At 39.4% G+C, this 27,555-nt stretch overlaps 1 protein-coding gene across 1 annotated transcript; it reads left to right on the forward strand.

Moving 5' to 3' along the window:
• The first annotated feature begins 39 nt into the window (after nt 1-39).
• On the forward strand, nt 40-27,453 carry SPCS2 (signal peptidase complex subunit 2). The gene is made up of 5 exons (XM_086678320.1): nt 40-196; nt 17,512-17,595; nt 18,434-18,593; nt 19,959-20,094; nt 26,677-27,453. The coding sequence occupies exons 1-5, from the start codon at nt 83-85 to the stop codon at nt 26,861-26,863; spliced, it is 681 nt and encodes a 226-aa protein (XP_086534446.1). The 5' UTR covers nt 40-82; the 3' UTR covers nt 26,864-27,453.
• Nucleotides 27,454-27,555: the final 102 nt, after the last annotated feature.

The following is a 27,555-nucleotide window of genomic DNA, read 5'->3' on the forward strand; positions in this document are numbered from 1 at the left end:
TCTTGGCGGCGCGATAAGCCGTCAGCTTCAGCCAATCGGCTTCGGACAAGTAGGAGGGGAGGGAGACGCTGAAGCAGACAAGATGGCGGCGGCGTCTGCACAGGGCGGGAGGACTGGTGGTGGAGGAGGCAGCAGTGGGGCTGGCGGTGGTCTCAGCTGCGGAACAGGCAGTAGCCGCAGTGGCTTGTTGGATAAGGTGAGGAGCCGCTTTGGGGGGGACAGCCGAGACCTGGGGAGGCCCGGGAGGCAGCGATTCCACCTTCCCATCCCCGCCCCCCTTTTCTTCTGTGGCTTTTTCAGCGGGTTGTTCTCCCCTGGCCCACCCTGGGAACCCTACGGGCGCTTGTAGCCCAATCTCCACAACTCGAACCTTGCCTCATTCGCTTCAGGTTTTCTTTCCTTCTTGGAAGTGTGCCTGGTCCTTAACGCTGGCCACCACAGCTTTTGGGGATAATTTGATTATTCCCACATTTCAATGCAGCCATCGTTTTCCTCGGAGGTGCTGGGGGGTCACAGTTGATGTGCCCATTTCAGTGGGAAATCTGAAGCCCGAAGGAATGAAAGCAGCTACTCGAAGTCAGTAGTCCCCAAACTCCCCATCACGGTCACCACACTTGGGTGTTGTTGCAGATTCTAAGTGCTTCTTGACCTTTTGCTTACTCAAGTTTCTGGGTGTTTTATCACGGTACTGCTATTACTGAACTTCCCTTATTGGGATGACAGGAAGCCTTTGAGATTTTTTTTTCTCTCGCTTTCTTCCCACTCCCCCCTCTTTTTACCCCTATGCCTGCCACTAATTGCAGTCAGTGAGTCGGATTCGTGAACTTGCTGCATGCTCTAGGTTGCCTCTTTCCCTCTCCGCCAATCCATTTTTTTTGTTGTTGTTGTTGTTTTTTAACTGCGGTCCTAGCAACAAAGGCTTAAAGGAAAAGAAAAAGGGAAAACTCCTCTGTTGGGCCTTCTTGCCCTTTGCAGAGCATCTTGTTAGAAACACTTGCAAGGAGTACTGGTTCTGCCTCTAATTAGCTGTGTGACCTTCAAATAATGCTTTGTTCTCCCTGTTGCTTCATCTGTTAAATGAGGGACTTAGCCTAAAGTGCGTTAGTCCCTTCCAGTTCTCTCATTGTGGGGGCCCTGGGCCAGTTTGATGAGAAATATTAAGTATGGAGCTTTTAATATAGTAAATAGGATTTCTTGCTTTAATTGAAAGCAGCTTTTGTTGGAATTCCTTGTGCCTAACATATGGTGGGTGCCTAAGAAATGAATATATGATCATATTGAGGGGTTCAGATCCAGGTCTTTTTGCTTCTGTTTTTAGGTGTCATTGGTTTTGAGTCACATGGTTCTCACAGTCTTAACCAATTAAAAAAAATTTTTTTTAATGTTTATTTATTTTTTAGAGAGACAGAGCACAAGTGGGGAGGAGCAGAGAGAGAGGGAGACACAGAATCTGAAGCAGCCTCCATCCAGGCTCTGAGCTGTCCGCACAGAGCCCACCCAACATGGGGCTTGAACTCACTAACAGATCATGACCTGAGCCGAAGTCAGACACTCAACCGACTGAGCCACCCAGGCACCCCAGTCTTAACCATTTTTAAGAGAGGAGAACATGTTCTGGGAATTGGGATGGTAAATTGCTCCAAGACACGTGAGAGTATTGGGAATTGATAGTCATTTTCGTACACAAATCCTGCCTTTCTGCTGGTGAGCATCTCAACAGCCTATGCTTATCCTGTCCCATTGAGTGCTCTTGTTTTCCCTCTGTTTAGATCATTACCAGCAAACATTACTCACGGGCGTTTCTGTTAAGGTAACGATTACTGAAAAGTATACAACATCATTGCATTATTGGCAGAACCTGGATTTGAGGATCATAAGATTTAGGCTTTGAAGTAGCTTTGTTAATTTCACCCTGTATGAGGCCTGACAAGTCAGTTAACCTCACTAAGCTTACTTTTCTTCATCTGAACTAGTACAGTTTTGGGGAGAATCAGATGAGGTGATATACATGAATGATCTCTTTGACCTATAGTGTCTAATACATATGTTCAATGGCAAAGGAAAACATAAAGAATTCTGTCAGAAAGTACTGGGGGCAGGGGGCGCCTGGGTGGCTCCGTTGGTTGAGCGTCTGACTTCATCTCAGGTCATGATCTCACGGCTGGTGAGTTCGAGCGCCACGTCGGGCTCTGTGCTGACAGCTCAGAGCCTGGAGTCTGCTTCGGATTCTGTGTCCCTCTCTCGCTGTGCCCCTCCCTCGTTCATGCTCTGCCTCTCTTTCTCTCAATAAATAAAATATTTAAAAAATTTTAAAAAAAAGTACTCAGGGGTGTCTGAGTGGCTTACTCGGTTAAATGTCCAAGTCTTGATTTCCATTAAGGTTATGATCTCGCAGTTTGTGAGTTTGAGCCTCCACGTCAGGCTTGTGCTGACGGTGTGGAGCCTGGATTCATTCCCCCCCCCTTCTCTCTCTCTCTCTCAAACTTAAAAAAAATAATGTAACTCAGTATAGCTGATTATAGGACATGGAGGTACCCAATATATTAAAAGTATTTGGTGTATTCAGATGTGTGCTTTTTACAGAAGTTCAAATGCAAGAGAGAACGATCCCTGAGATCTACTTGATAAGCGGGTGAGGGCCCCAGGGGAAGACCTCGTTCATGTCTGAGAGTGGAGCTAGTACCTTATTTTTGAAGAGAGGACAGCATACTAGGTAAGAATGTCCTTGAGCAAATGATAGTGCAGATGGTGCCTGATGTTTTGGGTGGTGAGTTGACTGCGGACTGTCCTAAGAGACCTGTAGTGACATGAAGGTAGAATCAGATTGAAGAGGAAATGGATTGCTTGGAGCAAGAGTAGGAAGCTGTTGAAGGTTTTGAGACTATATACAGTGGTTTTGGAAAATTAGATAAGTTGAAGTAGAAATTAAAAGTCTTCTGATAAGGCCTTATACCTTACTGGCGTATAAGGTTTATTTAAAAAGAAAGGCAAGTTTGAGTTCTAGTGCAGCATGATAAAGGCCACATGGCCTTGGATAAGTTGCAATAAGTTGAATTTCCTTGTAAACAATGTGGATTCCCATATGTATTATAGGCTTGTTGTTAATATTAAATTGTACAGTTTGGTAAATGTTCTTTGTAAATGGCTGTAAAGAGAAAATGACCAGGTGATGAGAACCCCAACTTGAGCAGAAGTAGATAAAAGGCCTCACAAAGGAGCACTCGGCAGAATTAACCCAAGAAGTGAGGGACCTAGGAGAGAGAAAATAAGTCAAGATGTGTTTAGGTGCTTTTTCTCAGAAAACTTTATTTTAGCTTTACATCAGGTTGTTCCTCTAATTTCTCTAGCATTTATTGCACATGGGAATTAAACTGTCATTTAATATGACCTGACCTACTGTCTTGTATTTTTCTACCAATTTGTATTTGTCCAGTTTCCCATGAAAGGTTCTTATAGTTCTCTGAGGTGATCAATGCAGAATAAATACTTACAGCATTGAATTTAGCAGACAAAAAACCTTCAGATCTGCCCCCTCCATCATCAGAAACTGCTTTTGAGATGGTGCCTCTAATTGTCTGAAAACTGAGGGTACTATGGAAGGGAAACATGGGGAAAAATGTTATTCTCAGTGGAGCAGGATCTAAATGAATAAAGAAGTTTTTGCTCTGTGGGATTGAGAGGCTGTTACCTTATAGCCTCTTTAATTTTATTTGTCTTGATTTTTTTTTAAGGGCTTTTATTTTTATTTCCTGCAGCTGTAGTGGCACTTCCTGTGAAGAAATGTAATAAAGAGATGCAAATGTGCTTCTAGCTTTCTGTAAGCAGATGTGAATTTCTGTGCCTATGAAACTGAGAACAAAGCAATTCTACCTTCCTGATCTTAAAAATAAGTATGCAAATATAATTTTTCAACTTCTATCACAGAATAATTTAGATTATTGCAGTAAGATTTTTTTGCCCACAAAATACATCAAAGCATTTTGTTCTACATAGCAGGCTGTAAAGAAAAATTACTTGCTTAATTGTTTTAGCTATTAAAATTGACATAGGTATTAAACCATGCTTTCCAGAACTATATCCAAATCCTTTTAGCCTTGTCCATGGATTTTTGTCTCCTGGATGAATTGTTTTGGCTATTAAAATGTGGTATTAAACTGTGTTTTTTAGAAGCTATATTCAGACCCTTTTAACTTCATACCTGAATTTTTGTCTCCTGGCTGGACTGTTCATCCTGATCCTAAAGCACAGCTTTTATACCTTAGTAGTTGAGAACAAAGGCTCTGGAGCCAGGCTGTATGTCTGGCTTTGAATCTTGGCTCTGCCACTTAGCAGATATGTATTCTTGGCAAGTTAATAAATCTCTTTGTGTCTCAGTTTCCTCATCTGTAAAGTGGGAGTAATAATAATATTTACCTTTGGGGCGCCTGGGTGGCTCAGTCGGTTGAGCGGCCGACTTCGGCTCAGGTCACAATCTCACGGTCCGTGAGTTCGAGCCCTGCATCGGGCTCTGTGCTGACAGCTCGGAGCCTGGAGCCTGTTTCCGATTCTGTGTCTCCCTCTCTCTGACCCTCCCCCATTCATGCTCTGTCTCTCTCTGTCTCAAAAATAAATAAACGTTAAAAAAAAAATTTTTTTTTTTTAAAATAATAATATTTACCTTAGAAGGTGTCTGGCACTATATATCTGGCATATAGTAAGCACTTATCTATCTGTCTATATATAGCTGCTGCTAATTAGCTGGTTACTCTGGGCTTCAGCTTCCTATTTTTTCCTAACATGATATGAAGACATCAGAGTCCGTTGGGGTTTTAGTTAAAAATACAGGTTTCTGGACCTCATCCCAGACCTGAATCAGATTCTCTGGAGGTGGGACCTGGACAGCTGCATGTTTTTACATATAGCTATTTATTTATTTACTTATTTATTTCCTCTATATTTTAATATTTTTTTAATATTTATTTTAGAGAGAGAGAGAGCGCAAGCAGAAGAGGGGCAGAGAGAGAGGGAGACCCAGAATCAGAAACAAGTCTCCAGGCTCTGATCTGTCACAGCACAGAGCCCGATGTGGGGCTTGAACTCACCAGCCGCGAGATCATGACCTGAGCTGAAGTCAGACGCTTAACCGACTGAGCCACCCAGGCACCCCTCTACATTTTAGTAGTTACTTCCAGGTTGAGCACTACTATCTTAGATTATTTTTTAAATCCTTTCTGGTTCTGATATATGAAGAGTTTTTTGTTTGTTTTGTTTCCAACTGTTCTGTTTAGTCAGTAGTGGTTTCTCTAAAATGTTTATAGTGAAGAGACATTGAAGCTTATCTGTGCCAGTCTCCTCATTTTATAGACATGGACACAGTTGAAGAGGGGGAAATGAAGCAACTTGCCCAAGCTGACACACTGAGTTGGTTACAGTTCTCAAACCTGGCTTCCTGGTTCTTAATCCAGTGCTCTTACTTTACTTCTTAGGTACATTGCCTCTCATACTGGAGCAGACCATGTGCTAACTACTGCAGTAGTGAAAAGAGTGTCTATTTTGAGGTTGGAAGACCTACACTCAAGTCTTGGCTTTGTTACATATCAACCATGTGTCCTTAGACAGGTCATGTATCGCCTTTTGCTGTCCTCCATGGTATCTTAGCTTGCCAGATTTCTGGGTGGCATGTCTGGACCCTGACCTACCTCTGACAAAGAAGATGAATAGTTTTATGGCATTGCTGTAATTGTGTGTGTGTGTTTAAAGAAACAAGGTGCTGGCTTTTTAACATTGTTTTGCAAACTAAACTTTATTTTTTAATTAAATGTTTATTTTTGAGAAAGAGAGCTTGAGCAGGGAAGGGGCAGAGAGAGGGGGAGACAGAGAATCCCAAGCAGACTCTGTGCTGACAGCTCAAACCCACAAACCATGAGGTCATTACCTGTGCCGAAACCAAGAGTTGGATGCGTAACTGACTGAGCCACCCAGGCATCCCGGAAGCAGAATTTTAATAATATCTCAAAACTCATTATTTTTTACTTCATCAAACTTAAAAACTCTTGTGTCAAGGGACACTATCAGGAAAGTGAAAAGGTAGTCCACAGAATGAGAGAAAATATTTACAAATCCTATTTCTTATAAGGGCCTAGTATCTAGACTATGTAGAAAATTTTACAACTCAGTAACAAAAAGACAAACTGATTTCTAAAAGAATAAAGGATTTGAATGACCTTTCTCCATATGAAGATATACAGATGACCAGTAAACACATGAAAAGATGGTTAGCATCATTTGTCATTAGAGATATGCAAATGAGAACCACCGTGAGATACCACTGAGATGGCTATAATAATAATAATTAAAAAAAGAAAAAACCATTGTTGACAAGGATGTAGAGAAATTGGAACCCTCCTACATTTCTGGTGGGAATGTAAAATGATGCAGCCACCTTGGAAAACAGTTTATCAGTTCCTCAGAAAGTTAAACATAGAATTACCATATAACTTAGCATATTCCATTCCTGGGTATAAACTCAAGAGCACTGAATATATATGTCTGAATAAAAACTCGTACACGAATTACCATAGCAGCATTATTCACAACAACCAAGAGGTAGAAGTAACCGAAGTGCCCAGAAAGTAGATTAGTGGTTGTAGGGAGCAGGGGATAGGGAATGAATACTTGTGGTTATGGGGTTTCTTTTTAAGGTGATGAAAATGTTCTAGAATTAATGGTGATGATTGCACAACCACTGAATTGCACATTGTCTTTTTTTTTTTTTTTTACATTTTATTTATTTTTAAAAATTTATTTAAATTCAAGTTAACATACAGCGTATGAATCAGAACCCAGTGATTCATCACTCATATAGTACCCAATGCCCATCCTAACAAGTGCCCTCCTTAATGCCCATCACCCGTTTAGCCCAGACCCCCACCCACCTCCCCTCCAGCAACCCTCAGTTTGTTCTGTGTATTTAAGAGTTTCTTATGGTTTTCTTCCCTTTCTGTTGTTATCTTATTTTTCCTTCCCTTCCCCTATGTTCATCTGCTTTGTTTCTTAAATTCCACATATGAGTGAAATAATGATATTTATCTTTCTCTGACTGTTCTCACTTAGCATAATACACTTTAGTTCCATTGACATTGTTGCAAAAGCAAGATTTCATTCTTTTCAATTGCCAAGTAATATTCCTATGTGTGTGTGCACACATATATCTTCTTTATCCCTTTATGTATATATACATATATATCCCTTTATCAGTCAATAGACAATTGGGCTCTTTCCATAATTTGGCTCTTGTTGATAGTGCTGCTGTAAACATTGGGGTGTATGTGTTCCTTCGAATCAGCATTTATGTATCCTTTGGATAAATACCTAGTAGTGCAGTTGCTGGGTCATAGGGTAGTTCTATTTTTAATTTTTTGAGGAACCTCCATACTGTTTTCCTGAATGGCTACACCAGTTTTCGTTCCCACCAGTAGTGCAAAAGGGTTCCCCTTTCTCTGCATCCTCGCCAACATCTATTGTTTCCTGACTTGTTCATTTTAGCCATTCTGACAGGTGTGAGGTGGTATCTCATTGTGGTTTTCATTTGTATTTCTCTGATGATGAGTGATGTTGAGCATCTTTTCATGTATCTGTTAGCCACCTGGATGTCTTTGGAAAAGTGTCCATTCATGTCTGCTGCCCATTTCTTCACTGGATTATTTGTTTTTTGGGTGTTGAGTTTGACAAATTCTTAGATAGATTTTGGGTACTAACCCTTTAACTGATCTGTCATTTGCAAATATCCTCTTCCCTTCCATTGGTTGACTTTTAGTTTTGTTGATTGTTTCCTTTGCTGTGCAGAAGCTTTTTATCTTGATGAGGTCCCAATAGTTCATTTCTTGGAATTGTGCATTTTTAAATGGTGAGTTTTATGGTATGTGAATTATATCTCAATTTTAAAAACTCATTTCTTTTTGTCTTTACAGTGTTTATGGAGTATCCTCTAAAGTTTTCAAATTATTACTATTTTCTTAGCCAGTCATTCACAATTATTTAAAAGTGATATCACAGATGTTAACAATCTCCATCTGTCCAGCCCCCCCCCCCCTTTTTTTAGCAGTTGCCTACATTGTTTCTCTGCTCTGACCTTTGTTTTGTCAAATTTCACTAATAGTTTTTCATATTATTTGACTCACTGAACACTTCTTTCTTGAACTTTTCTCTTTTTTTTAAATGTGGCTTCTAGAAGATTATTTGCCCCTGATTTTCCTCCACCTTCATTGGCCTCTGTATTATTGTTACTGTTTTGTCTTCTTCCTGACCCGTAAATATTGGCAAACCCCTCTCCTCTATCTATACTCATCCCAAGGAGATACCAGTGTCATGGCTTAAATACCATCTGTAAGTTGATGACTTCCACATTTGTGTTTTCAACCTGGATCTGTCCTCTGAGCCCCAGACTTCTGTGTCCAACTGTCTACTTGCCGTCTTCACATGGATATCTCATAGGCATATTAGACTAAATAGCCAGAGTCAGTCTACTTCCAGTTTCTCTGGTGTTGCCACTAATGTTCATGTTCATAATTAACACATGGTAATTTCTAACTTCCAACTTAACTCCGGTGATAAATGCAGCTGTTAATAAGCCACTCATTAAAGAAAATTAAGTAATTTTCTTTGCAGTATTTCTTGGTCATTTTTATAAAAAATAGATTGAAATTGAAAATTAAGTATGTTGCCAAGAGCTATAATCTCTCTCTTTGAGATATCATGGTATTTCCGAGTTGGGATCTAAGTTAGGTGATGGTGCACATTCTCAAGACAGACATCATTTTCTCCCCAGATTGAACATTTTTTTCTTATTTTGAACTTACTGTCTTTTCATCTTTTGCTAAATGTGTTCATATGGGTGGTAGGGGGTCCATATTTCCAACTCATGTAGTAATCTCGCCTTTTGACTGTACCGTCAGTTTTCATAATCTCCTTATTTGGGTTTAGAAAATTCTGAAATCAGTATAACTGGAATTTAAACATTTCAAACTCAACACGTACAAATGGGTATTTCTCCTTTTTGCATCTGTGTACCTTCTCTTAGAAAATCACGTTAGCTCAGTTACCTAAGTCTGAATTCTTTTATCCCTTTGCTGTTGCTCTTATTTAGGCCCTGCATCTTAGTCAGTCATCTGAATCTGATGTGTTTATCTCCATTGTTAGTCCTCTCCAGACCATCTAGCAGGTTGCCACTAGAAATGGCTTTTAGGGTCACCTAGGTGGCTCAGTAGGTTAAGCATCTGACTCTTGATTTCTGCTCAGGTCATGATCTTATGGTTCATGAGTTTGAGCTGCATGGGCTCTGCTCTAATGGTGTGGAGCCTGTTTGGGATTCTCTCTCCCTCTCTCCCTCTTCGCCCTCCCTCTCTCTCTCTCCCTCCCTCCCTCCCTCTCAAAATAAATATTTTAAAAAATGACTTTAAAAAACAGAAATTTGATTATTTTGTTCCTCTGCTTAAAGTATTCTCAATTGTTTGTCTCAGAATAAAGTCCAAGTCCTTTAACATAGTAATCTAAACAAGACTATCTAGGATATATACTCCCTGTTAAGTGCCTCATCTACTACTTTTCCTCCTTTGGAGCCTATATCCCTTTTCTAAACTGGGAGAGACCTTACAAAGGGAGAGAAAAAGTGTTAGTGTTTCTTAGAGTCATACTCAGCTCTTTGTAAATCAGAGCAAGGTCCTTCTATTGGCACTAATCTCTGGTAGCCTTCATCTCTTCAGTGTGAATCGAGGAATCTTTTGAGCCTTTGTCAAGCTTTGTGTACTGGCCTTTGTGAAGCTAAGGAACTTCATGAAGCAATCCATGGAGGTCTTTATCACTACATAACTTACTTCTGTTTTCACTGCTATTAAAATAAGAAAATAGAAGTGTTTATGTTATTTAATACTCAACACAATTTTGCTTTGCTGGACATACCTTTAATGACCAAGGATTTTGTCCTTTTTTTTGCCTTTAACGCCAGAAGATGCATGGGGAACAGGAAAAGCCTGTAATCCTTAAATAGGTTAAATAAAAAAATACCTTCCTGTACTATTTACATATTCTCAAGACCTAGATTATGTTTAATATCCTCCTGGAGTCCTTAGAAAAGTGAAGTTCTTTTTTTTTTTTGATGCTTATTTACTTTTGAGAGAGACAGAGACGGAATGCAAGTGGGTTAGGGGCAGAGAGGGAGGGAGACACAGAATCCAAAGCAGGCTCCAGTCTCCGAGCTATCAGCACCAGAGCCCGACATGGGGCTTGAACTTATGAGCCGTGAGATCATGACCTGAGCCGAAGTCGGACACTCAACCGACTGAGCCACCCAGGCGCCCTGAAAAGTGAAGTTCTTAATGCCATATCTGCAGTGAAGTATCTTTGTAGAACTTTTTATTCATATTTGCAGCAGAGAATTGTAACTGAAATGAGTCTTTGTAATGTTTAGTCAAAACCATCAAATGTATATTTTTGAGACGCCTGTGTGGTGCAGTCAGGTAAGCGCCCTACTTCAGCTCACGTCATGATCTCGTGGTTCGTGGGATTAAGCCCCACATTCGGCTCTGTACTAGTGGCACAGAGCCTGCTTGGGATTCTCTCTCTTTCTCTCTCCGCCCCTCCTGCCCCCCCCCCCAAATAAATACACTTTAACAAAAAGTTTAAAAAATGCATATTTCCTATGGACTGGTTAGCTGTCTAGATCTGGCAATAGGTATGCTGGTCCAACAGTGTTTTTATTTCTTAATGTTGGTACTGACAAGGAAGTGATTTATTTTAAATGGGACTTTTTGAGCTATATTTTCAGTTAAATTTCAGTTGGTTTTAAATGGAGGGAAATGGAAGATTCAAAATCTATTTTGTGGGTTTTGTTGGTATATTCAAGATTAAAGTCATTTTTAGATTCTTTTTATGTTAGCTATAACTTATTAGGTAGGAATCAGGATCCTCTATACGGCTATCACTTCAGGGATTTATGCCTTTTTCTTTTGTTTTTGATAGCTAATAATTCCTTTCCTTATATTTTGTGGGAAGCACCTTATACTTTGTGGGAAGCAATGTGGAATAATGAGAAAGAGAATGGGTTTTGAAATCATGAAAATTCCGTTGAGTCTGGCTTTACTACTTCCCGTCACTTTGGGCAAATTTCTAAAACCCTTACTGTTATCTATAAAAGAAGGATGTTAGTCAGTTTGAGCTGCCTTATCAAAAATGCCATAGAACGAGTAGCTTAAACAACTGAAATCTTTATCTCATGATTCTGGAGGCTGGGAAGTCTGAGTTCAGGGTGCCGGCATGGGTTCTGATAAAGGCCCTTCTGCTTGTGGACAGCCTTCTCGGATCCTCACATGGTGGAAACCAGAATAGAAACAAGCTCTCATGTTCTTGAAAAAAAAGTTTTGTTTTTTTTTTTTAAACATTCATTTTTGAGAGACAGAGTGTGAGCGGGGGAGGGGCAGAGAGAGAGGGAGAAACAATCCGAAGCAGGCTCCAGACTCTGAGCTCTTAGCATAGAGTCCAATGCAGGGCTTGAACCCACGAACTGTGAGATCATGACCTGAGCCGAAGTTGGACGCTTAACTGACTGAGCCATTCAGGCGCCCCTTGTGTCTTTGTGTAAGGGCACTAATCCCTCCCATGAAGGCTCTACCCGCATGACCTAATTACTTCCCAAAGGCCCACAGCCCAATACTATCACATTGGGGTTAGAATTTCAGCATCTGATCTGTGGGGGAGAGACAAAAACATTTGTCCATAGCAGATGGTAATTGTTCTTAGTAGCGTTATCCTAGGGATTAAAAGAGATGGTGTATGTAAAACATTTAGTACAATACATAGGACACATTGTGCACTCAGTAATAGCTCTGGTTATATCTCCCTCAAATTCTGTGGATAAGAACCAAGTGAGATTACTTCAGCCACGTATACATTTGTTAAATTTAAACTGAAAGTTAACGTTTTAGAAATCTTTTCCTTTTTTCTTTATAAGATTGTTTAGACATCTTTTCAAGAAGTAGCTGTTGACACTATGTTATGTCCCTGACTCTGAGAATGTAAAACATGTAGTCCCTGTTACCAGTAAGGGGGATGTTATATAAATCCAGCTAACTGTGATGCAGTATATTAGCTTTGCATAATTAATAGCAACAACAGTAGCTAATTTTTAATAACTACTTGTGTGTACCAGGCATTTTGCTGTTTTTTTAATTACAGTATTTAATCCTCATACTAACGTGTGAAATAGATATTTTTATCTTTATTTTACAATTGAGCAAACTAAAGCTATAGAAAGATTAAATTATGTGCTCTTGCAAAAATAAACATTAAGAGAAAGATTAAATTATTTGCCCAGTATCATCCATTAAATAGGAAAGTGAGAATTAAAACTCAAGTAGTCTGACTCCAAAGCTGTATCTTTTAACCACTATATTGTGCTCCTTTGCATAGTAAGGGCTGCCTTATTAAGTGAAGAAAGAATGCATTTGCCTACATCTGTAGTGAATCTAAATTCAGTTAGGTTCTGATTTGAATATAGTATGTCTTTGAGAAGAAGGCCACAAACAGAATCTGCCTTGGGGTTGAGTTCAGAGATTAAGGCAAGTACAAGTAAGTTTCTATCACTGAAGAAGGGACAGTTTTATGGTGAATCATGTGTTTATAAGTTAGCCCTAAGTAATTTAGTTGCCTGTCACTTACTGGCTGTGTGATGCTTAATATCCCTGGACGCTAGTTTTCTAATCCGAAGGACACTGGTTTCCATATTGAGAATCTGCTTAAGGCCTATCAGTGGTACTAACAGTTTAACAGTGGATGCGAATTGACCTGCATAAGGGGTATCATCCTGAAATTTTTAGACACACAACATAAAGAACTTCCTGTGAGGGAAAGAACATTGTATATGAAGGATCAGGAATCAGAATGGCCTCAGGAATCTCAGGAGTCCCTTAAACTCTTGAGACAATGGAATAAAACTTTAAATTTTTTGAAGAGAAATTATTTGTATTAATTGTGAAGGTAGACTAAAAGGATGTTTTCAGATGTGTAGTCTCAAAATTGATTTCCCGTGTGCATTTTTCAAGGACCCACTAGAGGATGTGTTCACCAGATCAAGGGAATAGTAAACTGAGAAGAGAGTAAGACATGGCATCTAAGAAAAGGGGGTCCAGCCCAAGAGGAGGTTATGGGAACCCCCAGGGTGGTGGTGAAGGGAAATTCCAGGATGATAGCTATACAGCAAGCCTGGAAAGCAGTCCACCCAGATCAAAGCAGGTCAGGAGGCTCTAAGACCAATTATTCCAAAAAGATGAAATTCACAGAATGATGAATACTTTCGCACATATTGACAGGAAATTTAAACAATTGGGTGAGAATTCGAAATATCACTATATTGATGATAAATACATTGATTGAAAACAACAACCAAAACAACAGTAGCTCCAAGGAAAACAAAAAGTTATCAGGAAAGAAAAAGTAATCCTAGTATAATACATGACTCATCTGTGAATAGCATTTATGATTATAATGTACAGTTTGGATAATCTAGCCAAAATTAAGGTGTAAGACCAAATCACTAGTGATCTACTATGATGTATTAAAAAGATGGTGGGGCGGGGGGGAGCAGAGAAAATTAATGTGAGTGTGGCAGGGGATGAAAGGGCTCAATTTCCTCTTTTGTTGTGAGAAGTCAATAGATTTAATGCCAAAAACTGAGAAATTAAGAAATAAGAATGTAAACAATTTTTAAAGCAATACAGAGATGAATATTAAAAAAAAAATTCAGCCAAAAGGAAATAAAAGTAGTGTCTGAGGAGGGGAATTGACAATAGCAATGGTCTTAAAGTCAATGACTATGATTGTTGATTGGGCCCAGTATACATGTAACTGTACCATGCAAGAGGGAGTGTGGGAAAGAGGAATTGTGTGAAGTTACAGCATTGCTATATCTTAATTGGCAGTACTGCCTGTATCAGGGATCCCTAAGTCCACTTGGTTCAAGTGATTCACTAGGACTGATTCACAGGACTGAGTATGTAGTTTTACTTGTGGGCAAGATTTATTTCAGCAAAAGGAAGAGGTGCATAGGATGAAGTCTGGAGAAAACCAAGTACAAAATTCTGAGAGCCCTCTCCCAGTAGAGTCCTAGAAATTGTGCTTAATTCCTCCAGTAACAGTATGATGTGACAGTACGTATGGAGTGTTGAGTGTTGTCTGCCAAGGAAGCTCACTACAAACTCAGTGTCCAGGTTTTTTACTGGGAGCTGGTTAAGTATGCACCCTCTGCCTAGCCTGTGGCAAAACTCCAGACTCCTAGAAAGAAAACTCGTGTGTAGCATAAACTACATCATTTATACAAACAGCTGAAGCACAATGAGCCACTCTTACCACTTAGGGAAAGTTTTATATCCGTGTAAGTCACTGTTTACCAGCCAACTTTCCAAATACCAAGCAAGGGCCAGCCTTTGAAGCAGGCCTTTCTAAGGATGGCGGTCTCAGGCCTATCTTAGCTCTTTTCTGCACAGACCTTTCTTGGTAATTTATCCTGTGAGGTCCCATATGAAAGAAACCAACCTTTGCTTTGTCTTTTTATTACAAAAGGAAAGCAATTGCCCTTATAGTGTAAGAAGATAAGAGAGAGAGGGAAAAAAAAGTTTCTTAAAATGCTCTGAATAGCAGGAGAGAGAAAAATGGAAGAGTAGTATACATTTTAGTTGAGCAGTTTTTGAGAATGACAGAAAATAAGTCAGAAAAGTAAGCATCTAATGTCCACCCTCCTGCCCTTTTCCTAGATGTGTCTCTGTACTATAGCAGAGATGCTATTTTCTCTGAATAGGCTAAAGGTTTTCATGCACACAAAATGGGTCATGCTCCCATCTCTTTGGAAATCATAAACTTTGTGAGTCAGTGGAAATGTTCCTGTGCCACTTACTGAAGATTGCTTCTAGCTGCCAGACAGTGGAGGTAGAGCTGGGGCTATTTCAGCACATGCTGTAATAGCTTCTGTGTTTTATCCCCCCAGATTGCTGAGAAATTATCCTCTAAGTTGTAAAGGCAAGTTTCTTTAATGTACTGCAGATAGTGATGTGTAGCTGAGTGTCTATGAGAATATGATTTTTTCTTTTTGGAATGACCCCAAAATGTTTTAATGACTTTGTTTCACAAATAATTTTAATTATGAATTCTGGCTGTACAGGTTCTTTCTTTTGCTTGCTGTTATCAAAATGGTATTTGCCACGGGGCGCCTGGGTGGCGCAGTCGGTTAAGCGTCCGACTTCAGCCAGGTCACGATCTCGCGGTCCGTGAGTTCGAGCCCCGCGTCAGGCTCTGGGCTGATGGCTCAGAGCCTGGAACCTGTTTCCGATTCTGTGTCTCCCTCTCTCTCTGCCCCTCCCCCGTTCATGCTCTGTCTCTCTCTGTCCCCCCAAAAATAAAAATAAACGTTGAAAAAAAAAATTAAAAAAAAAAAATGGTATTTGCCACGAGTAATTTTCTCAAAGAAAATTCTTGTTTTTATGAGACACCAAAGGCAAAAAACCTTGATTGACTTTTAATCACTTGAAGTATGGCTGTTGTAGTTCATGTTTTTTCTCTCAACAAACTTCACAGAACAGTTTTTCTTTTTTGTGTAATAGTACATAGGATCACAGTTTTAAAAAACAAATTTGTTGTATTATATTTCTATAGATGTTTAGTCTGTCTCCTTATTTCTCATATGCAGTGTCTGAACTTGTGCTCAATCAGAAAGATAAATATGAAGTTCTCTTCTCTTTCTGTAAAATCTATTCCAATTTTGTATTGGCCTGCTGGTTTGTAATTTTTATGAAATGCGGTATTTGTTCGCTTGATACAAAAAACTAAGAGTTGGGCATCGTGCTGGGACACCTGGGTGGCTCAGCCGGTTGAGCATCTGACTTTGGCTCAGGTCATGATCTCAGCTTGTGAGATCGCGTTGGGCTCTGTGCTGACAGCTCAGAGCCTGGAGCCTGCTTTGGATTCTGTGTCTCCCTCTCTCTCTGCCCTTCCCCAGCTCATGTTCTGTCTCTGTCTTTCTCTCAAAAGTAAATAAACATTAAAAAAAAAAAAAAAACCTTAAAAAAAATTTTTTTTTAAAGTTGGGCATTGTGATCTATAAAAGACAGGTTTATCAGATTATTTGTAGCACCCTGTTCCACTTAAGCTTTGTTCATGGAATCACTTACATTTGAGAATTTTATTTACTATATGAAATGTTCACATGTTTAAAAATTAAAAAGGCATACATTAAAGAGTCAGTCCCACCCATGTCCTTCTACCTTCTCAAGATATCTGGGTACACTACAAGTTTGTTTAACCAGTCCTCTGTAGTTGAGTACTTGAGTTACTTTTTGTTGTTACAAATGCTGCTTCAGTGAGTAGCCTTGTATATTATTTCCTGTGTATGCAGATAGGGACAATTTCCCAGAAGTGGAATCCAAGGTACTAAATTGCCTTAGTAGGTGTTATACCATTTTGAATTTCTACCAGCAATGTGTGAGACAATCACTTGCTTCTAACTAGCACAGTATTGGAGAACCTTTCTAAACCTCTGTAGATGAGAGAAATTGAAGTGGAGTTTGTCCAAAGTCCTATAACTAACTAATAATAGGACTTGTTTTTTAATTCAAAATGTTCTTTCCAACAGACTACACTGGATTTGCTGTTTTCCTGCAGTTAAGACATACTGCATACTGGTAAAATATAAAAGTTGTTAGCTGATGAACATGTATTAAAAGAGATGTTCCTCATCTTGTTAGTGTCTGGAAGTTCATGGGTGTATATTGTCTGAGTTTTGTGGTCACAGAATGAAAGGATGAACAAGTGGAGTTCTTCCCTATTCCCACATTTGGGTGAAATGGGGATGGGATATGTGAGTTCACACTGTAGTCTCTGTAGCCCAGATTGAGCTTTCTAGCATAGAAGATTGGCAACATCATATGAGTACCACCTGATTCTAGTGACCTAATCTTCTTCAATTTCATTTTTAAGTGTTTTTTGTCTTTTAGCTGTGTAACATCAGAGGACAAAGAGTAAATGTTACATGTACTTGAAAGATGGTCTTGTTAAGTAAAAACTTCAAATAAATTTTAAAGATCTAATTGGCTTTATTAATCGATTCATGAATCAGGCAGCATTCCATCTAGCAGGTAGAGGGAAGCTCCAAAAGGCTACAGAAACAAAGATTTTTAAAGCTAGAGAGGGAGTGGAAAAAAGGAAATTATTAGCAAAGAAGCCATTGTTTTAAGCAAGATCACCCTTAAGAGAATGGAAGGGGCCTATCAGTAAATTTCCTAGTGCTGACCAGGAAATTCCTGTATTAACTGGATATATTTCTGGGGAGTTGAAACTGCAGTTAAGTACTAGGTCTTAGTTTACTGTCTTGAGTCTTTAAAGTGAACACTATTTGGGGCCTGTGTTGTTGTTTTTTAAACACTTAAGGAAGTAGTTCGTGTTACTTTCAATAAGATGCCATGCCTGGTGATGCACAACTTTTCTGTTTTACAGTGGAAAATTGATGATAAGCCTGTAAAAATTGACAAATGGGATGGATCCGCTGTGAAGAATTCTTTGGATGATTCTGCCAAAAAGGTATTTTCTTTTTTTTTTTTTAATTTTTTAATTTTTTTTAATGTTTGTTTATTTTTGAGAGAGGGAGACAGAGTGCAAGCAGGGGAGGGGCGGAGAGCGAGGGAGACACAGAATCTGAAGCAGGCTCCAGGCTCTGAGCTGTCAGCACAGAGCCCGACATGGGGCTCAAACTCACAGACCACAAGATCATGACCTGAGCCAAGGCCGGATGCTTAACTTAACTGAGCCACCCAGGTGCTCCAAAAAAGTATTTTCTTGAGGTAGGGAGTCTGTTAACATATGTATAGCTTATGGCACATCTGCAGGATCTTTTTCTTTTGTGACTGGGAATGACCGTAGTTTTTAGTTGTAGGAATTGAGCCATAAAGCAGTTTCTAAAATCCTTAATGTTATATGAGGGAATATGCATTAAAATGTTAGCTACCTCAAGCTTCTGTCAAATTCTCTAATTTTTGAATTACAGAAAGCTGGTAGTTTATTGTTTTTGAGGTTAATTAGCCTAGAGCCAACAGGGTTGAGGGGAATATAGGATATTCATTCATGATTGGTCATCTCTCTATTTAAAAAGGGAAGAGAAACTTCCCTTCATCCCATGGGCAAAGTTGAGGATTAAAAAAAAAAAAAAAACAAAATGTGTGAGAAGTTAATGAACTTTTTCTCTGGGATCATTGTGAACAGCTTGAGTCTTTTTTGCTTAGAGTGGTAAAATCCTGATTGGAGAGAACTACTTGGTAATTTATATGATCCTTAATATAACTTTTACATGGAAATCAAGACTAAAAACAGGTACTAGGAAGGAAGCAATTCTGTGAGCTTGATTCCTTGTTCTTTTTACTAGGTACTTCTGGAAAAGTACAAGTATGTGGAGAATTTTGGTCTGATTGACGGTCGCCTCACCATCTGCACCATCTCCTGTTTCTTTGCCATAGTGGCTTTGATCTGGGATTATATGCACCCCTTTCCAGAATCTAAGCCTGTTCTGGCTTTGTGTGTCGTATCATATCCTTTATTTATGCTCAGGTTTGTTCTCTAGTGACTGTTTATTAGAATCTCTACTGATCATCCTCCCTGCTCCCTACAAAAAACAAACTTTGATTCTGGGGCCTGCTACTGTTAGAATTTAACAGTATGAGCCATGGGCATCTGTAGTTGTAGGTAGTAATTATCATTGATATTTTAGATATAGTGTGGTTATTTTATCTTTAATTCTGTTTACTTGTTAATGTAGAGGTCATTATAATCCATGTGTGAGTGCCTAATAGCAAACCACACATTATAGTGAGACCCAGTTCTTCTCATTTCTAGCCTACCGCATTTCCATTAGACCCAGTTTGCTTTAAGACACTCATTCCGGGATATAAGGAAAGAATCAGATTTTGGAGATTCAGGTTTCCTTGAAGCTGAAGGGCTGGACTGAGAGTTAGTGAGCATGAGTAGAGGTGTGGCTTGTATAACAGTAGAATTAAATCCTATTCTGGAGCTGGAGGACCTGGGTTTGAAATGGAAGTTGTTTTGTGATCTTGTGCTAAGAAGAACTTACTGGAGTCTGCTTGAATGCTGCTCAGTTACATATATATGCAATAGAGATTCAGAATTACAAAGATTTTTTTTTTTTTTTTTTTTTGAGAACGAGAGAGCGAGCTCATGCTTGTGTGCACGCAAGCTGGAGAGAAGGAGTGCTCAAGCTTGTGTGCTCAAGCCAGAGAGGGGCAGTGAGAGAGGGAGAGAGAGAATCCTAAGCAGGCTCGGCGTCCAGTGCAGAGCCCACTATGGGACTTGAACTCATGACTGTTAGATCATGACCTGAGCCAAAATCAAGAGTCAGGTGCTTAACCAGCTAAGCCACCCAGGTGTCCCTGAAATACTTCTAAAAAAATGTACTTTGGGAATTTTTTTTCTCGCAAGCCATTTAATAAAGCAGGCCCTGATTAAAAATGGTATTCTCCAAATTGATCCCAAATTATAGTCCCAGAATTGGCACCTTGACTTCTTTCAGTAATCAGATAAATCATCCCAGTATGAATCTTTTCACCATTAAGGTGGTTCCAGAGAATATGTTGTAGGTTCTGGAGACAATCCCCAAAGGAATTCCAACAGAGGTTTAAATAATGAGAGCAACATAATTATAAATATATGACCTCCCAAGAGAACTACCGTGATAAAATTTCATTTGTTTGGTGTTTAAAGTAAACATGATCATGGTATTTTTTATAATTGTGTCAGTTCCATATGTAATGGTAATGACTTCCCTGTGCCCAACACTAAAAATGCATACACAAACACACACACACACAGATATATATGTATATATGTGTGTGTTCTTTTGTGTGTGTTTTTGTGATTTTTCCTTAACTTTATCTGAACCTATTTTGTGATGATGGGGATCCTGACCATTTATACCTCATATAAGGAGAAGAGCATCTTTCTTGTGGCCCACAGGAAAGATCCTACAGGAATGGATCCTGATGATATTTGGCAACTGTCCTCCAGTCTCAAAAGGTATGACTATCCTCAAAGACTATTAAATTCTGCTGTCGGATTCTCTCTGGGAGTTGAGTCATTTTCAACAGACTATTTTATTGTATGCTTACTCCATGCAGATCATAGTATCAGTCGTGTAAAATGAAGAAAGGGGTATGAATGGTCTAGATTTTTCCTAACATTGTACTTCTGAGATTGTATTATCACAGAAGTGCTCTGAGGATAAACTGTTGGAGGAAGTACTTTGGTAGAAGGATGAAGAATGAGTCTCTTTCCTTGTGGCCAATAAATGAAGCCAATTAGAATGCAGAACTAAGAAGGCCAAAAGTGTGAAGTGAATTATCTTTGAAGAGCCCCATTAGCTTCTATATCTTCCGTGATCTTGACTACAGTCTGTGTAGTCAGAAATTTTTGCAGCAGTGTACTGGGCAACTCAGAGAATCACCTTTCCAAATTCCTGACCAGCTGTGGGTATAACTTAGTACAACTGACACCTGAGGTCTTTTTAGGTATCCAGAGCTGGGTTCTAGCTCATCTCTTTCTAGCTGTATGATGTTTGGTATATCATGTAAACTATTTGAGCTTTAGTCAAAACCGGATCAAGAATGACTCGTAGAGTTGTTGGGAAGATGCCAGCTGGTACATATAACAAGTATAAAAATAGCAAACGTTGGTGAAGCGTTAACCATATACTGGGTATCGTGCCAAGTGCATTATCTCATTTAAATCTTAGAACCACCCATTTTATAGGTAAGAACACAGACCCAAAGGGTTTAATTAATTCCTAGAGCCCAAAAGTAAATTCTAGCTGGTATTCCAGCCCATATCTGAGCCCAGAACTCACGCTCTTAGTCACTATCCTAAAAACACATGGGACAGTTCCTAGCACATAGTAGGCTCTCAGATTACAAGTATGGTTATTCATATATATGATGGTAAGCATAGCATCAACACCAAACAGCCTCTCCTTACTGGCTTGTGCCAATGCCTATGAGGAGGAGCAGAATGTGATTCTGATGTTCTAGCTGGGTTCTCCTGGCATGGCCCCCAGCTGCCCTTTGAACTCAGCCATCATAAGTCTATACCTTGTGTAAGGTCCCTAAAACAGTTGTAGAATTCTAGACCCTAGCAGCATCTTGATTTCATTATTTCCATTCACGCATTTCATCCCATTCATACACACATTCTCATTTTTTTGACAGCTTTATTGAGATATAGTTCACATGCCGTACAGTTCACACATTTAAGTGTACAGGTCATTGGTTTCTAGTGTGTTTTTAGATATTGCAACCATCACCACAGCCAACTTTAGAGCATTTTTATCATCTCAAAAAGAAACTCTGTACCCTTTAGCTATCTGCTCCCCTGCCCCCCCCCACACCAATTCCCTCAGCCTTCAGTCACCATTAATCTGCTTTCTGTCTGTATAGATTTCTCAGTTCCAGATATTTCATGTGAGTGGAATCATATAATACATGATCTTTTGTGACTGGCTTCTTTCATTTAGCATAATTTTCCAAGATTCACCCATGGTGTAGCAAGTGTTGATATTTTATTCCTTTTTTTTTTTTTTTTTTTAATTTTTTTTTTTTTTTCAACGTTTATTTATTTTGGGGACAGAGAGAGACAGAGCATGAACGGGGGAGGGGCAGAGAGAGAGGGAGACACAGAATCGGAAACAGGCTCCAGGCTCGGAGCCATCAGCCCAGAGCCTGACGCGGGGCTCGAACTCACGGACCGCGAGATCGTGACCTGGCTGAAGTCGGACGCTTAACCGACTGCGCCACCCAGGCGCCCCTATTTTATTCCTTTTTATGCCAAATATTCCATTACATGGCTATACCACATTTTGTGAATCCATTTATCAGTGGATGGACATTTGAGTGGTTTCCACCTTTTGGCTATTGTGAATAATGGTGCTATAAACAGTCCATCTACAAGTTTTTGTGTGGACATAATGTTTTCATTTCTCAGGTAACTTACCTAGGAGAGGAATTGCTGGGTCATACGGTAACTCTTAATTGCTTGAGGAATTGCAGACTGTTTTCTGTAATAGCTGCACCATTTTCAATCCCACTAGCAGTGCACGAGGGTTGTTTTTTTCCACATTCTCTGCTGATTTTTACCAGCTGCCACATTATTGTTTCCTGTGGTGAGGAGGTATGCCACCCCTGTTCCTTCTCACTGCACTTAAATATAGACTCTCTTCTCTTTCCTTGAAGATAGCTCCTGGCAAAAAAAAAAAAAAAGAAGAAGAAGATAGCTCCTGGCTCATTGGCATTCTCTCTAACATAGCTCCTTTGGTAGTCTTGGTGATTTCATTATCCAAATAGTTGATAATTCCTGTTCACTGGCCTCTCCTCTGATCATCTTGTTTTCTACCATGGCTCAAACACTTACTTCCCTGGACATACCCTAAACCTTGCTGATACTGGTAACTAATTACCTTCAGTGATTTCAGTTTCGGTATCCCGCTCTATGACCATTGCTTCCTATTTTTCTGGTTCTCTTGTCCCAGTGGTTCTTCAGCCTCACTGGCATCTCTAATGCATTGAGCCTCCCACCTTTTCACTGTCTCTTTTGTCTTTCATTGTCTTACTTCCTCCTTACCCATCTTCGGTTCCATGGCATTTCTGTAGTCCAGTTACTCTCACTGTCCTAAAGCATCTTTTATACCTTCTCCTCTGTCTTCATACCTATCCTACTCTCTCATATTTACCCTCCTATTCTTTTGTTGCTGAGAAAATCAAAGCAGTCAGAAGCCCCCATCATTACCTGCTTGTGGTGCTCATCATAGTCTGTTTCTTCCGGAGTTCCCATCTAAAGCCTCCTCTCCTTTTATCCACTAGCTTCTCTCCCTTCTCATTTACATGATGTTTCCCTCTCTGCTGGATCATTTCTTGTGGCATACAAACATGCTGTAATTTCTTCCAACTAAAAAAATTGGTTTTGTTCTCCTTATTCTCCCCACATGGTCTTATTTCTCTGCTCCCCATTTCTTCTCTCTGTATCTCTTGGATCTGTTTGTCTTTATATCTCTTTCATCCTTGTACTCAATCAGCATTTGACAGTGAATCGCTCACTCCTTGTTACACTTGCTTTTTAACTAGGTTTCTAGGATACCATAATCTCCTAATTTTCTTCATACCTTAATGTCTGCTTTTCTAGTCGCTTTTATGATTCTTCAGTATTTGAAGGAACAGCTCTAAATTTGAAATGCCACACTAGTGCTTGTTCCTAGCACCTCTTCTCTATCTATATTCACTAAGTGTAATATTATCTAGACTTTCAAGACTTTAAATACCATCTTTATACTGAAAAGCTCTAAATCTGTATTTTCATCCTAGACCTATCCTGAACTCCACTTTTCTGTTTGACATTGGATCCTATTTAGCATTTCAAAATTAACATATTCAAAACCTAAGCCTGCTATCCCTCATCCAAACCTGTTCTACCTCCAGTTTTCCCATCTCAATAAATGGCACTTCCATCCTCCTATTTACTCCGGCCAGTACTCAGTCATTTTGACTCCTCTCTCTCAGTCTTTCCAATAGTCTGTCAGCAAATCCTGTCAGCTCTGTCTTCTAAATATATTCAGTCTGATCACTTGCCATCTCTACTGCTACCCTCATCTCTCAGGTCACTGTAATAATGTCCTCATGGACCTCCACAACTGCTCTCCCTGCTCATAGTCTATTTCCAGTACAACAGGCAGAGTGATCTTTTTAGAGCATAAGGCACTTCAACTCAATCCTCCGTTCAAAACCCTGTCACTCAGAAAAAGCTAAACTCCTAAGTCCAGCTTAGAAGTCTATACTCCTCTATTCTCTGCACCCCACACATAAGCACACATACCCCTTATTTCCTGTGGCTCTCCTCTCTCATTCCATCATGTTCTTCAGACATTCCAGGCATGTTCTTGCCTTAGGGCTATTGCATTTGCTGTTTCCTTGCCTGGATTATTCTTTTTCCAGAAAACTTGTTCTTCCTTTCTTTAGGGCTCTGCTTAAATATCTGCTTAGTGAACCCTTTTCCTGCCTGCTATATTTAAAAGGACATCATAGGGGCGCCTGGGTGGCTCAGTCGGTTAAGCGTCCGACTTCAGCTCAGGTCACGATCTCGCGGTCTGTGAGTTCGAGCCCCACGTTGGGCTCTGGGCTGATGGCTCAGAGCCTGGAGCCTGCTTCCTATTCTGTGTCTCCCTCACTCTCTGCCCCTCCCCCGTTCATGCTCTGTCTCTCTCTGTCTCAAAAATAAATAAACGTTAAAAAAAAATTAAAAAAAATAAATAAAAGGACATCATATTTTCTGTTTTATTGTTGGTTCTTTCATATACGCTAAAGTAAAAGTCCCAAAAGACACAGCTTTGTCTGTGGTGTTCACTGCTGTATATCCTTAGCATCTGAAACTGCTAGTTGGTACTGAATAAGTATTACATAATTATTATATAATAACATTTATATTTTCCTGAAAATATTTTAGATGTAATTGTTAACATATTACATGTAAGTTATATAACATATAATAATAAAATATTAATGAGTATTTATTTCTAAAGTGCATCAGATCACAACTCATCGGATCATGTCCTACCGTCAAAGCCATGGAACTGCCAGTGAAACTGGGCCTAAAAGTCCCAAATTATGGAAATCAACTAACAGCAGTTGGCTGGAGTTTGAGAAAAATTTTGAGGTGTTGAAAATAGTTTAAAGACCATCACTCACAGCTATTCGGGTTGGGAATAACTGGCTAGCCAAGATTTTTTGTTTTTTGTTTTTTGTTTTTTTTTTAGTATGGTTGACACATGGTGTTATATTAATTTCAGGTGTGTACAGCATAGTGATTCAACAGCTCTGTAGGTAGCTCACCAGGGTAGCTGCCATCTGTCACCATGCAGTGCTGTCACAGTACATTGACTATACTCCTGTGCCTTTTGTCCCTGTTACTTATTCCATAACTGGAAACCTGTATCTCCCACTCCGCTTCAGGTATTTTGCCCATCCCCCAGCTACCTCCCCTCTGGCAACCATCAGTTTTTTCTCTATATTTACAGGCCTGATTCTGCTTTTTGTTTGTTTATTCATTCGTTTTGTTTAGATTGTACATATAAGTGACATGATGTGGTATTTGTCTTCCTCTTTTTCCATTTAGCATAATACCCATAAAGTCCATCCATATTGTCTGTCCTGAATGAAAGGATCTCATCCCTTTTTTGTGACTTTCTTATCTATTCATTTGTTAATGGACACCTGGGCTGCTTGCATATCTTGGCTCTTGTAAATAATGCAGCAACAAATACAGGGCTATTTCAAATTAGTGTTTTCATTTGGGGGAGTGGGGTGGCAAATACCAAGTAGTGGAATTACTAGATCATATGATAATTCTATTTTTAATTTTTTGAGGAACTTCTATACTGTTTTCCACAGTGGCCGCACCAATTTACATTCTCTCCAACAGTCCACAAGTGTTCCTTTTTCTTCACATCCTTACCAACAATTGTTATTTCTTAGACAATAATTTATTGAGGTATAATTTTTTGAGCACTGGTTAATAATAGGTACTGTTTTAACCATGGCAGTGATCTTGAAAATTATGTGGTAGTTTTCCTATTTTAAACATGCAGAAACACGCTTAAGCAGTTGCTTCCATAAAGATAATAACAGCTTGACAATCTACTGAATGTGCCCTAATTAAATGGAGACAGAAACTGTTAGATCATGGTCAGGGGAGGAATGTCAGCCTGCCAGAGGTTGATTTTTATTAACACTTTTGAATTGGTGGATATAGCAGAGGACCTCAAGGTACCTTAAGGTGTAGGTAAAGAATCTCTAGAATTCATATAGTAAAAGATAACCCTCTGTCCTAGAATAAGGTAGAACCTGGAACTAGATTGATTATAGAGAACAAGCACTAGAGTTGTGAACAGCCTAGAATTGGTGAACATCTGTGAAAACACGAGTTCTTCATTTATTCATGAAAATTTGATTGTCTACCAAGTGCTAAACTAAGAGTAGAAAACAAATAAGACAGAATTCTTGTCCTCAAGAATCTCTGAGGTTAGCGAAGAGCACAGATACACGAACATCCTTTCAGTAGATAATTTCATTGACCACATGGAAGCTATCATTAGACCTTGCATCTGATAGGTGCTTAATAGTTGAATTGACGATTGATGGTGCAGTGTATGACAAAGGTGAGACATCTGACCCAGTTTGGGAAGGCTTTCCCAGAAAACTTTATGCCCTAATATTAATAAATGGGAACTAGTCCGGTGAGATGGGAGAGAAATGTCTACTAGGAAGACCCTTCTAGCATAATAAGGGCAAAGTCCAGAGGTAAGAGGAGTGGTCTGTATAACTGAACAGTCTATGACAAGGTAAAGGAGGTGTACAGTAAGGCAGACATGGTAATACCAATGAATCAGAACTTGTATCTTGAAGGCAATTAGGAACCTCTGGAATTTTTTTTTTTTTTTTTAAAGATCTGTGTGTGACCTACAGCACCAGTAGCGGACTCAGTCCTTTCTTCAAAAACAGTTGATGCTCTAGTATTACTAGTTGAATCTCTATGTTTGGGTTTTGACTTCTTATCTTTGCTTAGGTTTGATGACAAATATACTCTGAAGTTGACCTTCATCAGTGGAAGAACAAAGCAGCAGCGAGAGGCCGAGTTCACCAAGTCCATTGCTAAGTTTTTTGACCACAGCGGGACACTGGTCATGGATGCATATGAGCCTGAAATATCCAGGCTCCACGACAGTCTTGCCACAGAAAGAAAAATAAAATAGCCAATTTTAAAAGCAGCCATCTTTCTGCTGGATCATGCTGAATTTCGGGATGAGGGAGAAGGAAGCAGAGAACTTAAAATGGATAAAGTAAGATATGTTAAAAATGTCCCTGTTTTGTCCTGAAATTTTAGTCCATTCTGGATAAATAGGATTTTCTAGTTCAGATATGAGAAGTTGTAGCTCTGATATCTAGCTTTAGCCTCCTAGGTCTGTTGATCGTGTTGTTTTGATTTGCTTTTCTAGAAAAGCATTTTTGCTAGCCATACAGACTTCTTCCTACCCAGCAGTACTTTATATCACATAGCTTTGTGCCATGCAGCATTTGAAGACTCAATTTTTAAAATTGTTAACCTATTGCTGACCTTGTTGTGTTAATTCCTGTTTCAACAGCTATTTCTCTTAATTCAGGATACAACTTCTTGTGTATGACAGCTTTCCTTCACACACCATTTTTGTGGGTGTGTATATATCTGACTTGGGGGAGAATTGGGAAAAAACCACAGCTTTTTAATTTGTTTAAAACAGACCTTCTGCCTGTTACATTTTGTGCTTTTAACCAATTAAAGAAGCCAGTGGCATTTTTAGTTTTATATTGTCTTGTTTTCCACTAGTATGTACCTGTCGATTTGTTTGTGCCCTTTATTAACTGCCATTTTCTAAAATTTTTTTCAATAAAAGGAAAGAAGATGTGA

This window comes from Puma concolor, chromosome D1, assembly GCF_028749965.1.
Source record: "Puma concolor isolate L17-30 chromosome D1, mPumCon1.1.hap2, whole genome shotgun sequence".
Classification (NCBI taxonomy): Eukaryota; Metazoa; Chordata; class Mammalia; order Carnivora; family Felidae; genus Puma; species Puma concolor.

What these genes read in the sequence shown, in the direction of transcription:
- SPCS2 (XM_086678320.1), top strand. Translation starts at nt 83, where the DNA reads ATGGCGGCGGCGTCTGCACAGGGCGGGAGGACTGGTGGTGGAGGAGGC. An exon ending in GCAGTGGCTTGTTGGATAAG is followed by an intron (nt 197 to 17,511) that starts GTGAGGAGCCGC and finishes TCTGTTTTACAG; the next exon opens with TGGAAAATTGATGATAAGCC. An exon ending in CTGTCCTCCAGTCTCAAAAG is followed by an intron (nt 20,095 to 26,676) that starts GTATGACTATCC and finishes ATCTTTGCTTAG; the next exon opens with GTTTGATGACAAATATACTC.